This window comes from Camponotus floridanus, unplaced genomic scaffold (genome assembly GCF_003227725.1).
Source record: "Camponotus floridanus strain SB8 unplaced genomic scaffold, Cflo_v7.5 scaffold115, whole genome shotgun sequence".
NCBI classification, from domain to species: domain Eukaryota; kingdom Metazoa; phylum Arthropoda; class Insecta; order Hymenoptera; family Formicidae; genus Camponotus; species Camponotus floridanus.
In genome coordinates this window covers 86817-104156 of record NW_020229232.1, presented here as the reverse complement: position 1 = coordinate 104156, position 17340 = coordinate 86817, and the positions used below count along the sequence as shown (strand labels likewise).

Below are 17340 nucleotides of genomic sequence, written 5' to 3'. Positions count from 1 at the left end.
AGATCGGAGAGAACGAGGGAGCAAAGGAGAGCGGTACCGCGGGTACTCGGTGCCGGTGGTTCGCCGCGCGAGCGACGACGCTGCTCGCGATAATGCGATAGTGTTGGTCTGTTGGTCCGCACGTTTAGCGGCTAGCACAGTTGATAAAAGATAGCAGTTCTACCGAAGACAAGTCAGTATTCACCCCGCTGCTGCTGATCGACGAATCCATTCGATTTCATCGATCCTGAGCGCACGGAGGGTTGAATCCGATAGCGAAACGCCTTCGCATCATCTCGATGAAGATCCTCGTTTGTTGAAGTACAATATACCGTACGATTTACATAATTCGATCTGAGAAACACGAGGAAGTATTTTTCATCGTTGGAAGAAACCTTGTTTTCAAGTATCGTTGAAGAAATTTATGTTTTACGCAGAGCGTTGAAGAAATGAGCTAAGAACGCAAAAGTTTACAAGATAAATATTTTTATCCTATCGAGAGCATGTCATTTGTGAGCATGAGCGTCTTGCGATGACGATGAAAAAGACTGGTCTTGACGAATAAATCGAAGATCAAGAGCAAGACCAAAAATCGGATATCATCGGAGAATGTCAGGAAGAAAACATCAATGTCATTGTATTCAAACACGTCGTCCCTCATTTTTTTAACTGATTACGCATTTTCTTTTTCCTTCTTGCTTACGTATTAGTTAATAATTTCGAAAGCGCAAACCATGCAGAATGACCAGCGGTGCGACTATTAAATTCGATCCGGATTGGGTGAGAATGGTCGAGTTGCGCGCGGCTAGTGCCGGGATGACCGGGGGCCTGGACAGGAGATCCTCGAATCGCCTGCACTACGCCATCCTGACGATCCTGGACACGATATTCTCCGCTCTCATGATTGCGCCCGCGGTGGTCGGTTACTGGCGCGGCACCTGGGAGCTCAGCGACTTCTACGTTTACCCGAACGAGCCGGTGTTAAGCACCTTCGCATCGATCGCGATCGGCTTCACCGGTCTCTTCGTCTTCAACGTGCTGCAACACAGCCTGGTCGATATCCTCCATCCGGACAAGCATCGGCTGTCTTATTATCTCGGCTCGCGGCTCTACACCAGCGTGTTCGGTCTATGTTGCGTTAATGCCTGGCGTGGCATTTTTAATGCCCTGGACATCTACACGGAGCAGACCCCCGGTACCATCGTCGCCACGACCGCCGTCAGTCTCCTCGCGCTCGGCATCATGCGCGCGATCCGCAACCTCTCCGCGCCACCGTTTGCGCTCGTTCTCGACTCGTGTTCGGGTTACTTTGAAGTGCAGACTATGTTCCGCGTCAATGTAAGTATCCGCCTGTCTTTCTCCTTTTCTCTCGGGGTGCGCCGCAAGTCGGGTTCTAGTCTAATGTAAGATTACAATTACAATCTTGTAGTCTAACTATAAATGTCTATTATATCAAGAAAATCGAATTAGGAAAGAAAATTATAAGATAACATGATATTAAAAGAAGAGAAAATTTTTCAGGATAGAGTTATAGAGATTCTAGAAGCTGCATTTATTTTAGGGAAGAAAATAAGGAAGAAAATAATTTTGATATAACTTCTGGCAGATAAATGTGTTTTAATAAGTAATATAAAAAATTTACTTTTATTGAAGAAAATAATCTCTGTTTTTATAAACCTAGACAAAAATCCTTCAAAATTCATTAGTAGATAAAATTCACGTATCAAAATAAAAGTGCTGATAATGCAACATTGTAAAAATTACTGGAAATCCTTGCCCAATATTGTTCTTAATATGATTCAATATACGATAAAAATATATTATATATGTTTTTTTATATAGAATTGTTAATGTTACCAAAGAAGAGAAGTATGTTATCAAATCTATTACTTTCTTTGCTTTTTCTTTTATCAGATTATAAGAGTATACTTCAAAAGCACTCTTTAGAAGCTCGAAATTTTTATTTTCTGCAAAAATAAATAATATATTTTATAAAAAAATAATATTCGTGAGCAATATAGATATAAGTAAGTATATTTATATATATTATCTTTATAGATATATATTTGCCTGTTTTTACATATGACTATAAATAGAACGAACAATTTAGAAAAGACAAAATCATAAATCATTCTCTAGTATGTGAAACACACACAGACTATTTTTGCTAATTAAAATGCATTCTATTGTTTAATTTAAAGTCTATTTTTAACTTTGTACTAATGGACGTAAGTTGACGAATTCTTTACTATATGATAAGAAAGCAAAGAAAATAAGATAAATTATGATAGGGATTTTTGCGACTCTAACTTAAATGATGTCTGTTGATTCTTCTTAACAATAAATGCTTGTAATTCTTCTTAAAAGCTTAAATATATTACATACAACATATAAAATGCATACAAACAATATATTAAAAATTTTGTGTCTATTATCTCATATATAATTTTTTTTCTATTAACAAAAATTTGATAGAGAAAAAGGAATGCGAAAGAATAAACATCCGGAGAATACGAGTTAAAAGTCTCAGTAGCCACTCTCTTCGTGCATTACATTACACAAACATGATAATTTTCCCTCGATATATTATTGTCCCCCGATTGTTCACTGTCAGTTCAATCACTGGGATAAAGCGCGTCGTAAATCATAAATCGGATCGACGGCTCGCATATGCCTCGTCGCGTCCAAGCTCGCGTTATCGGTGTGTATAAGCACAGTTTCCGGCTAAGTCCCCCGATCGTCAACCACTATTGCGCTTGTATAGTCTACGTGCGCATTAGCGCAGTATGTGCAAGTGCACTAATTTACGCGCCACATCTTGTCGTTTGCGATCGCGCCTTCTTCTGTATCTGGACGAAGAATATTTGTCTTATCTAGACAATTTTTCCGAGCAATTACGTTTATCCGTCAATTTGAATCATCGAAATAATTATATTAATTAACTACGATTATATAAATATGGATTTTTATAAAAAAATATGTCTACTCAAGTATCCCTAGAAGATATCTTAATAACAGATTGTTAATTATATTAAAGATTAATTTTATATGATTTTGATGTACTTTCTTTTACCGTAAAGCTTATTGCATTTGACATATTTATGAACAGCTAGACATTTTTAGCGCGCTGATAATATTTCTGTCAAAATATGATGAACATGTGGCTAATTTCGAGAACCGACATACATGATTAATGTTGATCTTTATCTCATCAGATGTCACACGATAGGCATTCATTTATATATCTATTATCTTTCAAGTGGCGGGAAATAATACTTAATAATCAAATTAAATTAATCGAAAATTATAATTATCAATTATGCTATATTTTATTATATATTTTCTCTTCTTCCTCAAATTATTTTAAAAAATTGCTATAATGGCGATTGAAGGATATACTCCCTGACAAGAGCCTGAAAAATGTATCGCATAATAAATATCATGGAATTTCTCGCTTAACATATTTTAACACATTATTATATTTAATTAACACATTATTATATTTAATATTTTTTTATTACTATATGCGAAATGTTAATATTGCGGTTTCAGAATACAAGGGACTGGTCATTGTACTTACTGGATTGTGCCTTTAGCGTCGGTGTTGTTGGCACATTGATTGTTTTCGTTTGGAGAGGGGTTTGGATCCTCATCGATATTTATCTATTTCCGGAAAATCCCAAATGTTCTGCCGTTGGCTCACTGGTAAGTACAATTTTTTTTAAATTGATAGCAAAAACAAACTTACGAACGTTCAAATGATCAATAATTTCAACTTATTTCACATTGCATATGCAAATATCGTACATTATTTTTCCTTTTTTTCAAATAAAAATAAATCAGAAATTTTTCTAAAAGCTTTCTGTTTTATTTATCTTTATTAGAGTCATCATATATTAATCATTATATTATTTATTTATTTTTAATAGAAGTCTGATTGCTTCACAAGAAGAAAATTATAAAAATATCGGAAAATGCTGCATGATTAACGATTAACGCGATATGAATATAACAAAAAAAAAGTAGCAGTAATAATATTAAAAATAGAAAAAATAGAGAAACGATATATTAGCATAAAATTATAATAATTGGCAGAAAATGCAAATCATAATTATATCCCTATATTTAACAAACTCATTTCATGCTAACAAGAATCAATTCTTAAAGAAAATGTACTGTCATAATTGAACAATTAAAGCATCGGTTCGAGATTCATAAACAGAAAATTTTGGATGCATTATCTGATATCTCTCAGATACGCAGATTAATCCGTAAACGCTGTTAAACCGTTAAACCTGAAATCCAATCAGTCAATATTAAAATATATTATCATGCGATAAAAAAATATAAAAATTCAGATAAAATAAATTGGATGATATCACGTATGTCTAGTACTTTGAGTAAAATTGATCATTCTTTAAGCGCCGATTTAATTGATATGTGAATCGCGATTGCCGGTCCTCGAAACGATTAATAAATAATGTTATTTTCTTAAATATATAGCATGTCCGTTCGCGAAAATGATTATACGTGCGTGAACTCGCACTTATTCGACGATTGCAATAACGCAACGAGAAACTGTAAATTTTGCAGACATACGAGACGTACGTGCGTAGTGCCATGACACTACACGCCGGTAGTTCGATTATATAATTGAATATTCGCCAATTGTATGATTGCCGAGGCACATGGCACAATTGTCGGTATATGCATATGAAATGTTTTACGTTATCCCTGATTCGTCATTTGTAATGTCGTCGATGTGACATGATTTATACGATTTTCGAATAAAAATCGTGTTTTAATTTTATATGCAACAGAAACGAAATTTCTTCAATGAATGAATCTTTAAGGAGATCACTGAATTATCTTTTTTAGCAAAAAAATAAACCTTTCATTTTTTAATTTTTAGAACACATATTTAATATATTTAAAGAGGATAAAAATTTCAAAATATAAGACTCTTTAAAAACATAAAGACGGTTTTTAAAATGTTAGTCAAATTCGCCATTTTGTTGTTCCGATTTCATTTTTTTACAATTTTATAATTTGATCTGTACAATGCTTTTGTGTTTTATATTTTATCTTATGTAATTTATCGTAATGGAATGTCATGTTTTTTAATTACTGTAGTTTTATTTTTATCATTAGTAATTTATAATACTAAAGAGAGTCCAAATTGGACTCTCTTTAGTAAATTACAATGATAAACATAAAACTACAGGATTAAAACGTCTAATTTTTATTTAATTTGTGATAGTTATCAAAAGTTTTTAAAACTTCGCTCTAATTATTGTATTTTATTCAAGATTTTATTAAAGGTCCTTAAACCGTTTTCTAACTTTTTATTGATGAACAAAAAGACTGAGAAATATAATACAAGAAATGTATTACAGGCTATCGGCTATTTTTTAGTCGCCGTGACGTTTTGTTTGCAACCGTTGATGCGATACGTCTGCGCGCGTCTTCAGGGTCTGGTTCTCTTAATAGTCGCGGATGCTTTTCTCCTTCTGAGCTTCCTGGGGACCGTGAACGTCTGGCGTGGTATATGGAATGCGCTCGATCTGTGGCTGTTGCCGGATAATCCGGAATTATCCTGCTGGATCACCCACATCGGCAGTTTCGTCTTTCTCGTCCTCCTTAATTGTAGCAATACCATTCTTGTACGTGGCGTTTACATCGATGCCGAGGAAGAGGCAGGGAAGTGCGTCGTGTTTCCGTGTCATTATCTTCGATTATTCTTTAAGGTTTGTATACAATACAATACTTTCTCGACAGAGATAAAATGACAGATAAATATAGAATGACAAATATCGAAACGATTAAATCAATAATCTTTCTAACGCTTATCATTTATCTTGAACGTCAGATCGAACGCGAAAAGAAGCAAGCGAGACAGCAGAATCTACTGGCTTCTCAACATTTCGATGGTCGTACCAATGTAAACGAAAAGGACAGCGAGAATGGAACTCTCCTGCCGAATAATACGATTAAACCCGCGAATGCGGACTCTCTAGGATAGATGATACGAGATGACACGCTGATTTATCATAGACGCGATAATTCGAGCGGGGGAGGATGATATGACACGTACGAGTTCAATCGTGCGAAGAAAACTCGCATTTGCGAATGTTTATGCGAGACAGTGTTTCTTTCCAGATTGAACTGTCATCCTCATTTTGTGTGTCCATTCTCGAAACGTTCTCTCGAAAGGAAGCGCGATTATTCCTTAAATCGTGATCCTAAGCAGAGCCGGAGAATCAGGATGTGTGTAAAGAGTGAGTTATAAAGAAGATGTCTTGACTAGTGATTCGCGCAACAGAAAAAAACGGCCAGAAGGACTGTCAAGAACGATGCATTTGCAGTAAGACTCCGTATGATCATTATCAAGAGCAATTTTTGCAATGTAATATAGTAATATATGATATGCAAATGTGTCATGCTATATTAGACGACGAAAATTAGAATCTTAAAAGTAGGAATTAACGCTGCCGTGTATTTTGTCTTCAAAGGTCATTCGTATAATTAATTATACCTGAGGAAAAACTAATGTGCAATATATATATTTTAAAAGGAAAGCCTATTTATATATTTATTTAAAAATGTTGTGCATAAAGAAATCGATTCATATACTTATCGAATAAATCGAGCATTAATGTTAATGTTCATACGTGTCAACCACATATATTTGCTCACTTCTTCTAATCTAATTGTAACGGTCATCTAGCGCTACGTGGACTGAAATGTTAATCATGATTTGAATTTGAAAATTGCTTGTAATTTAACATTACGCAGAAAAACGTAGCTTGCCATTTTATCTTCACGATTTTTGCTATAATGCTATAAAACGTTACTATCTTGTTTTATGAATTCATCATTCGAATTTTTATTTAACCCATTCAGACCCTATGTACACAATTATACACAAAACTTTAAAATCATGTAAAATAGTATTATTTTTTAGAATTAGTTTCCCTGCAATCTCTCGGTGGACTTGGAAATTAATTCCTAACAGTTATAAATCATAAAAAAAACCCTTAGCATCAATAAAATTAATTCAATAATTTTTTACATTACCAGAAAAAATTCAGGTCTGAATGGGTTAATCTAAAAATAAAAAAATAAACGCGATCTCTCTGCTCGATAATTATTCAAACTTGTACGCATACAGATTATTGAGCTTAACATCGAACGGGACCTTGAACGCTGACATAATAGATTGAACAGGATCATTATAAGTAGAACCCTCTCTCCCGTATCCTGTGTACACCCCGTACTTTTTGCTCTTGTGCTTTCGGGCAATTACTATGTCATAGCGTACTGTAATAACTAATTAGCCGAGATAATGACGGGACAATAGACGACAACTATGATGGATAGGAAGTGCTTAGTTCGACGATAAATGCTTGCTCCCCTGGCCTACATTTAATGTTTCCACAATGAACAACTCCCTTGTGCGCGTTGACGAGGCAAAAGGAATTATTCTTTTATTCATGTATCTCGAAATCATCGGTTATCGATTCTTTTTTCGTTTCGTTGCAACAATTCCACTTATGCTCTTGTAAAACAAGTTTCTCATAATAGAGTATGCATTTTCAATTTTATCAATACTAGTTTTATAAATTAATTTTATCAATACAAAAATAGTAAAAATACTCTTAAAAGGATATTTTTGTAATATTTCTAATTGAAATTGCGTATTTAAATCAAGATAGGGAGAAATCCCTTGGTCTCGCACTCGAATAATATAACTGGATCTTCAAAAGGATCATAAACTGTTGATCAACTCTCAATCGATCGTGATCCAATCAATGTCAACATGGTGGGGTGATCTATTTGAGGAAACACGGCGACGCGAACATCGTGCAACAAGAATCAGTCAGTGAGGTGAGTCGTGGCGAAAGGTGAAACATCATTATAACAGGAGATAGAGAGAGAACGAGTGTCTGATCGACGAGGCTGCAGTCTCGGAATATTTCGTATCTTTACTGTGCATTCAAGTTTAATCTTTGAAAATCCCATCACTCGAGACACAAAATTGCAGACGAACACAAGATTTTGTTAAAGCTTGAACAGGATGGCGGCGGATGATCCCCTTTGCCGGGAACCATTGGTATCCGTCGAATTCGAGGTTTTTGGAAAAGTGCAGGGTGAGTATGGAATGTTCACTCGAATCAGGATTTTTTCACTTGTTACGCTAAGTTTAAATCTCAGCTATTCATCTACAATCGTATCTCTTCATCTTCTATAATGTTTCGTGTAAAAGACAAATAGTAAACACGATTCTGTACAATTATTTATGCGAATCATTTATTTCGCTCGTCGCGTATTAATTTTTTTTCATTTCCAAGCATTGTCCTGTATCGTTAAAGTTCATTAATCTATTAAATATTAATGAATCTATTTGATTTTTACTTGTTCTTGTTATAAGGCATTTTACATATTCGCGTTCGATAAAATATACTCTTGGCACTTGCACTTTAATAAGTGCATCTCCGTTTTAGTATTTTAGTCTAATATAAGTATATAGAAGCGTAAACACGTAATTATATGCATTTGTTTATATAAGCATTTGGCATCTCTTTATCTCGCATCTTGTAGAGAATCTTAAAGTCTTTAATGATCCTTGCAGGTGTATATTTTCCGAAGTACGTGAGAGATATATGTATGCAATTGGGAATTTGCGGTTGGGTGAAAAACAGTAAAACTGGCACGATCCTTGGGAAGATGCAAGGACTTCGGGCGCTCGTCGATCAGATGTGAGTCTTAAAAATTGCATCCATAAATAAACTCTCTCTAACAGTTTTAAAATTATTAGTTGGAACATATAAACGCGAGATAAACGATGTGTATATCTGCGGTTCCTCGACCGTCCTTGACTAACAATTGCAGCGTAACGAGCGGTATGTCGAAAACTGACTTTAATAACGATTTAATGAAATAATGACGGCGCATCACCTGTTTCCTTCATCGCTACGTCACTACGTCACCGCGTCGAAGCATCGTTGTCGTTCAAAGACGCCTGAACATGGACCATCTTACACAAAGAATAATTTCAAGTCTTGTGAAAAATCTTGAAATAGACGTTAATCGCGCTGAATCTCAATTCGCGTGAACAAGTACATATGCTTTAATAGGAGGGCAAAATAGAATTTGCCCTTGGCAAAAGAGTCGTTAAAAAGAGATATATAAAATACTTGTTATTTAGAGATGCGAGCCAGACCTACTGAACCATTTCTTCGATCGCGATCGTGAAAGAAAGAGAGATATATATCATTAATTAATCATGTGCCATTTCAACCGATTACACAAAGACTTCATCTCGATATTAACGTAATATAAAAATATCTGAACTCGGTCTGATTAGAGTCGCTAATTATAATTTCGGAGCGTGTGAAGAAAACACCGTGTGTGGCAAATGCATTCATATATATAGACAAAACGCACGCACTCACTCTTGATGGATGTTCGTTGTTTGGTAACGATGTCAACGATGCAATTGGCAACACGACAAATATATGACCTTCTTAAACTTGAAATCGAGCACCGTTCGCGGTTTTTAACCAATATGTATCTGTAGAAAAACTATATTTTATGTAAATGACGTAGCGTTCAAATATATGCAGAAGTATCACATGATATCCATTGCACTTTATATATCAGTTCAGCAAAACAGCGTTTATAATCGTTCTCCTAACGCAATATAATATTAAATAAATATTCAATTTTCAGGGCACAGTGGTTAACATCAGTGGGTAGTCCGGGTAGCGAAATACATCATTGCGAATTTACAAATTGGGAAACCATCACAAAGCAACAATATCAAGGTTTCGTAATTCGTTTTTAAGAATATAACACATAATCGATGTAAATCTGTTTAATACTTAAAGAGTGTACTTGAATGCAAGCAATTGAATTGCACGTGGTAAACAGAATATACTTAAAATCCCACTGACATTGAGAACAATTGTACGACGATTTCATTAAGCATTCTTCAAATATATTATTTTAATAAATTATTAGTTTATATATGATACAATGGTGAAAAATATGTAATATTTAATGTATTCCTTATATATGTATATGTTATACATTAAATATTACAGACCCTTTAAGAAAAAATTTTTAGAGATAATTATTCTTAAAAAATATATGTTCAAAAGAAATATTATATTTGATTATAGATATATAATAGAATAATAGAATAATTAAAATATTTAAACTCAATAATTTTCAAATTTTTAAAAAATTGATAAATATATTCTAATCTTCCTTCCTTCCCAGATAAATTATTATATATATATGCATCTTCAGAACAAGAACAATTAATGTCCTGTGATAAAACAGCATTATAACAAGAGAAATATTATGTACAAATATACACATTAATATAAAGTGCGCTTCAGAGATAATGAACATCATATCAAGATTGTTCATATTTTCGCTTAATAAAAATGTCCGAATGTCCCAAAAAGAAAATAACACAGTTTACATCATTTATTTTTATAACTGATTATCACTCTTTTTATTATTATTACAACAAAGGCGTATCTTGTCTTTTCATTGATAGATTGACAATGATTTCAATTATTATCGCGTTTCGTTGTATTCAGTATGTACAAATTATACAGTTTCTGATAAAATCTCGTGTATGGCGGTTTCATGCTTCGTAATATCACAGGACATAGTTTACAAAAAAATCAGAAACTAATTATTACCCTCATAAATAAATGTTGCATCCAACATCAATTGCGCAATATGATAATCACAGTGAGTTTTAGGTAAATGCACAGATATTCGTCGAATCAGTTCCACAGTGTCGACATTCGAACAATTCGTACAGACTATTTCAGGCACGTTCTGCGGAAAATTATACGGTCAAAAAAACTAAAAATATTCGATAAAAACATATCAACAGATTTGTGCATCAACTTACCAGATTTTCCAAATATCTCGTAAGCGCTGGACTCATTTGTGACATTTCTTCCAAGAGATTAGGTGTTTTCGAGAGATATGCCATCATTCTTCTTCCAGCTATAGGTAATAAGTTTGCAGCCAAACGTTCGATATCGGTTACTGCTACATTTACCTAAATATATGTCATGAGTATATATATATATATATATATATATATATATATATATATGTACAAATAAAAAAAAAGATTTGTTATATACACGTACCTCTTCTGCTAAACGATCAAAACCGTTTATATATAATTGACAGGTTTGATGTATTCTTAATTCATCATTATTAATTTTCCAGATTGACGCCAATGCCTGACATTTGTTCATCCACGAAATAGCCTGTGATGAACTAATCGTCACGCCGTCGGTGGTTTCGCGATGAATAAATTCCATTGACGCTGTAATTACTCTACATAAAAATTCTGTACGCGTATTATCTCTTTTGTCGTCTCGGTACCACGTCAGCATCGCTTTATCCGTTATGTCTTGAAAGAAATAGGGCTGTACCTACACAAATATAGCGAACAAATATGTATCATATATGTTCATATATGTATATGTATTTGTATACTCGCGCACTAAATCGCATGCTTTACTTACTACAGACTCGAACAAATTATTCAGTGGTTTTAACATTTTCAAATTGAGACACGCCATCATATACAGAACATTTGCCACTTGTACGTGTAATAAGACCAAATCATACCAAGCTGGCATTTGAGAAATAGCTAGTGTAGCAAAAGGTTGTGGTCCACCAGGATGTCCGTCCCACAATTCTTCCGACTTTATTGTTGTACCATCTCCTCGTTGAAGTATTTCATCCTGCATATAGTATAAATTAATATTTCTTTATATTATTCTATGAAATATTTAAAAAAAATTATTGAATATCCTTCAATACAAAAATAAATTTTACATTTAATATTGAAAACAATATAATTTGGTTCATCTTTTGACTTCATGAAAAGTTTAGTTCATGAAAAAATTTTTTTTCAATCATTTATAATTCAAATGCCTCGACATTTTCGCTTAGAAATAAATTATCTCAAATTGATCACTAAACTATTAAAAGAACATCCGATGTTCTTGAAACATTTCATATATTAAAATCCACTTAATAATTTTCGATTTTTAGCTGCATTTTTCATTTAACAATTTTTACATAATTCTCTCTACATTTTCTATATACTAACATCAACAAATATATCCAAGAAAGTGACACAGTGCTGTAAAAATGTTGTCAGTTGAATGTCAGACAAACCAATATCTTGCATGCATAATCTTTCCTTTGGCAATTTCCCGAGCTTATTCATCAGTTTCGCCGCCGCTTCCAATCTTTTTTTTATATGAAGTGTCCACAGTAGACAACAAACGCCTATTAAACAAATATATATAACACATCTATATAAATCTTAAAAATATTTTACATCTATATAAATATATATCTTTAAAAAAACAATGCAGCCTACCATGTTTCATATTTTTCATAGGTATTTGTCGTAAAACAGTTAAGGCAGCTGCAAGCAAATCTAATTGAGTAACATCTTTATTCCACGACATAGCAAACTCCCAGCATAAATTGGCCAATAAAACACTACTTGTTAAACTGTATGGAAAATGGCGTTTAAGTAGAATCATTTTATCTAGAAAAAAAGAACAGATTAAAATTATACAAAAACAAAAGTAGTGATTTCTCTCAAGTGGATTTCTTGCCTAATATATATGCTTCTGTTGTCATATTAGTTTTTGCTTCATCTCCAATTTCTACCGATAATGAAAGAAGTTTTGATTGTTCCTGTTGAGATACTTCAATGGCAGTTGCTTCGTCCAGTGCATCAGTCAATTGTAAAGAATCTATTGATAATTGCAACTGATCGAATTCCACATCAGTTGTGTCGATTAATCGTGTTGGATCGATACCTGTTGTACTGAGCCATTTTGCAACCAGTTCAGAGACAGAACCTGATACAAATAAATAAAGAGTAGAAAAAGAATTATAAAAAGTGAGAGTACAATACTATTAAATAAATACGACTAAGAATATACACTGATAAAAATGACAAGTTTAAATAATTTACCTTTTCCTTTGGCAAGAATCGATGCTAGAGAAATATCATTTTTTGTAAAAGGTAAAGTGAAGAATTGTGTTGTTTCGTCCGGTATAACTTGTTGACTAAAATTAAAATAATGTTTATTATTACAGAGAAATTATATTTATATAATTTGATTATTGGAATATATACCTAATAACAGCATTTAAAATAGTAATATCTTCAAGATTTCCAATTAATAATGTAAATTGACAGGTGTCATTGCTAACATTTTCCCATTCACTAATTGAACTATATGTTTCATCATCTGGTGTGATGTCACTCGGTTTTTCTGTTTCATCTATATTAGTTATGTTATTCATATTTTTATTGTCTTCACCTTCGTTGCCATTAGTCTCCAACAATTTTTGATTCTGCAATTTCTCTTTATACTTCTCCAGAATCATAGCAATTGCTCTGCATGCTAATGCAGCAGTAAGTGCGTTAAAAGGTTTTGTAGATTCTGTTAAAATAGTCCGTACGTTTTTCCACCAAAGAGAAACTTCGTTATATTCAACACATATATTTTCCACATCTATAAAATTTAAGTTAATTAAATTATATATATGTCAAATATTATATAGCATTTCTTAGTCAAAACCTACCAGTTAACAAACAAATAACATGCAAAAGTTGCGTAAAACGTTTCATTTCGATTTCTAAAGATATAATTTCTTCTTTATGTGTCCAATATATTAATGCCAGTTCCATGAAATTAAATGGTTGAATGTTACTATCTTTAGCAGCTTGTTGCCATTTCTCTTTTACATCATTTGAATACATCCATCCTTGATATATTAATCGCGCTAAAAATTGTATCATATTTAATGCAATAACAGTATAGTTATAGTCATTATAAAATATACAACTTACAAATGTCGTTTATTTTTTCCTCTTTTAGGTCTTTTCGTAGTCCAATGGATTTTGACGAGCCGAATTCAAAGCACGATAAAAAATTGAAAAATATTTTTTCGTCCTCTTTAAATTTAACTTTAGTTTCTGCTGAAACATTAGTATCCTTAAAACTATTTATCATCTTGGCTAATTTAATAATACGATGTACTTCTCGTTCCGAAGTCAATAATATCGAAGATAAATGTTTCGAACTCGGTGCATTATCAGCTGTAACAATATTATATTCAGGGGGAATGTCAAGTTGAGCCTTAACATATTTATAAAATGTAATTATTTGCCGTAATTGCATTGTCAATTGATGAAGCATTTTAGCAGTAGGTTCTAATTCTTCTTCTTTTTTTTCTTCTGTAACATTAACAAAACATCAAAATAATATCATATACAATATTACCTATTAGTATGGAATATTAGAATATTACATCATATATGCACACATATGCATTACATCTACACACATACCTTTTATCACAAAACAATTTATTGCAGCAAGCAAAGCATCTGGCAAAATATGTTTGCTATTCATTAAGACTTCTATTGTCTGTACTTTAATTTCATTCGTCTTTAATCCCAGGCAGGTGGTAGTAACTTCAGCAACTAATTTTTCTTCATTAAATTCTTCTTCCCTTAAGTATGTTCTCAGTTTTCTAAGTAGATGTATATCGCGTGCACGTTTTCCATTTTTACTATTAAGTGCAAAATGAAATGGAACACAAATCTCTTTTAATCCTCCAAGTGGATCCATAAACACACACGAGTATTGTGCTTTATTCTTTGACAAGGTAGCGTTATCGTTTGCACCCAGAAAACCATAATTAATATATAGTAGTCTATAAGAAAAAATATATTAGATTAATAATCTTGTATTCAATAAGTAAAATACAAAAAAGATAAAGACTATAGTAAAAAATGGAAGCACAAAAAGAATGATACGATTATAACTTACCGTCCATTTTTACTAGCAGTAAAGGTAGTAATCTTTGGACCCTGCTGTATACTCCAAATATCTATCACACCCTTCTTTGGCGCATAAATGACTAAAAATAATGCGGTGCGCAATAAGATTTTTCGTCCAGATTTATTGATATTTCTGTGAATTCCACGATCTTTCTCTTCAGTAGCTTCAATCCAACCACACTGAGCATCGCGATATCCTTTCCACAATCTAACAGCTACGCCTCTCTTGTTATTTATAAGTAACACTCTGCCCATAGCATCCGATATTACTGATAACATTTTATTTGGACTGCAGACAATGCAATCACCTTCTCTCATAATATCACTTAAACCAAACCGACAGCTCATTGTCTCTACAGATTCCTGAATGTTACCTTTTGATGCATCAGATGTTGTATTCTTCGAACTGCCACGAAACCATCTAAAACGAAATTAATGTATTAATGTATTAGTTCAGTAATGTAGAAGTATTAGTTTATTTGAAAATATTATATAATATATACATAGTTGTACTTACGGAACAGCAGTACCAATAGCATTAGCCAATTTGCTAGCCATAGCAATGGCAACATCCGATAGAACTGGTGCATTACCACCTTCCAATGCATAATGAAATCCTATAAATGGTCGTTTTCCTGTTGCAACGACTAAATTGTGTTGTGGAGCACTAGATCTATACATTGCATTATATCCGCCGCAAATTGAAGCTGTCATTAAATGATCAAAACTATTTATTGATGTTATGCCAATTACTTCTGAATCATTTGCAATATCTTGATTTTTAAACGCCCATTTTTTACATGACAAGTTTGGAACTGGGGGTAAATCATTGCAATTAGCTTGCACTGTAAAAAAAAATATTAAATTAAGATTAAATTAAAATTTAAATAAATGTAACAAAGAAAATATATACCTCTAGCTAAATGATTTCTACATGCACGTAAAGTTGAAAATAATGGAAATCCTTGTAATATACAGACACCACTATTATATGATATATAAATTTCTTCGCTGCAGCCAGTATCTCCAACATGTCTTGGTAACGAGAATGATTGACATTTTATTCCTAAGACTGATTCATTGTGAATCTGTTCCTCAAAGAGCAATGCACCTGTCTAATATAAAAGAAATTGGTATAAAAAATTAATGATAAAAGAATAATAAAAATTAAGCTCTTACTTCTGTGTAGAATCTAACAAAGCCTGTATTATATCCAACAGCTATACATGTCCAATCTGGACCACTAGCTTTTCCTAAAGATATTAGAGGTAAGCAGATCACTGATGTTATCCATTCACTGAAAAAAATGTCTCTGTTATAAATGAAATAATATTTTTACAGTGTGATTTAAAAATATTACTCACTTCTGTTCCTTTGTTATTTCTCCATGCCATGTTATATGAAATTTATTTTTTATTTCATCTAATTCTTGCGAATCCCATTTTGCTATAAACAGATTAAGGAGTATTTAATATCTTGTTTATAAAAAAATATATACGTATATAAATTATTTTTCATCAATAAATTATTTTCATATATAAGTTTATTTTTCATTTTCAATGCATTGTTAATCTTATAATTATATTATACATGTATGTCATTAATAAAGATTGCACATATGATAAACACATATCATTACATGAGACATAAAATATGATATAAATAATATGAAACATAAAATTTATACTTACAAATGAATATAATCATTTTTGTATTCCAAGCCATCACAAATACATCTCCAACCGATGACAATGATATATGACAGTCTTGAAGAGGTAATTCATTGCTTGGTACATATTCGACTAAAATTTAAGAATATATTAAAATATACACACATCACATGATTCTATCAATTTGGTTAGATCAAATAAAACTTACATTTGCTAATGGCATTGCCATAAAGTAATTTCTTAACATTATCTATATCTGGTATATTTGCTATTCCTTTAATTTGACAGGACATTGTGCGTAATTAGTTATGCACAACAGTAATTTTCTGCAATATTTAATCCTTGCATCTGTTTGTATTATTTGTTTATCATAATCCGATGATACAAAGACAGATAATGCTTGCAAACGAGATAAGTGGAGTACATTCTATATATATATACATATGATATGTGTAAGAAGAAAGAATAGATTTATAATTACTTACTGTTGAGTCCGCTGAATGCGGCCATTGGTTTCTGCTTTAAGTCCCGACTACAATAGTAATTTAAGCCATAAGAGATTGACCAATCACAGGCAAGCATGAAGAGAATACTCGACTGTGATTGATCAATTTCTTAGGGTTTAAATCACCTATTGTAGATTGGAACTAATGATATGCTTTGAAGCGTTTGATTGACCAATCAGGATAAAAGGAGAAAAATTTCTTTAACCTGATTGGTCAATCGAACGCTTCAAAGCATTTTCAGCATCTCCTTGACCGCAGT

The 17340-nt window shown here is 32.6% G+C and overlaps 3 protein-coding genes across 3 annotated transcripts; 2 read left to right on the top strand and 1 right to left on the bottom strand.

Moving 5' to 3' along the window:
* Positions 1-19: 19 nt before the first annotated feature.
* Positions 20-6547, top strand: LOC112637032. Its single transcript, XM_011260208.3, has 4 exons — positions 20-1317; positions 3532-3684; positions 5376-5726; positions 5849-6547. The coding sequence occupies exons 1-4, from the start codon at positions 721-723 to the stop codon at positions 5999-6001; spliced, it is 1254 nt and encodes a 417-aa protein (XP_011258510.1). The 5' UTR covers positions 20-720; the 3' UTR covers positions 6002-6547.
* A 1167-nt stretch (positions 6548-7714) lies between these two features.
* Positions 7715-10002, top strand: LOC105252692 (acylphosphatase-2). The gene is made up of 3 exons (XM_011260209.3): positions 7715-8129; positions 8612-8738; positions 9712-10002. Exons 1-3 carry the CDS (start codon positions 8057-8059, stop codon positions 9824-9826), a joined length of 315 nt encoding a protein of 104 aa, XP_011258511.1. The 5' UTR covers positions 7715-8056; the 3' UTR covers positions 9827-10002.
* Positions 10003-10256: 254 nt separating this feature from the next.
* Positions 10257-17022, bottom strand: LOC105252693 (rab3 GTPase-activating protein non-catalytic subunit). The gene is made up of 19 exons (XM_011260210.3): positions 16784-17022; positions 16597-16707; positions 16270-16351; positions 16085-16202; positions 15819-16020; positions 15423-15750; positions 14895-15326; positions 14411-14778; positions 13910-14296; positions 13642-13842; positions 13190-13571; positions 13025-13119; positions 12660-12908; positions 12416-12589; positions 12140-12321; positions 11547-11768; positions 11163-11453; positions 10916-11068; positions 10257-10839 (listed from the first exon to the last, which is right to left on the bottom strand). The coding sequence occupies exons 1-19, from the start codon at positions 16866-16868 to the stop codon at positions 10687-10689; spliced, it is 4215 nt and encodes a 1404-aa protein (XP_011258512.1). The 5' UTR covers positions 16869-17022; the 3' UTR covers positions 10257-10686.
* Between the last annotated feature and the right edge of the window lie 318 nt (positions 17023-17340).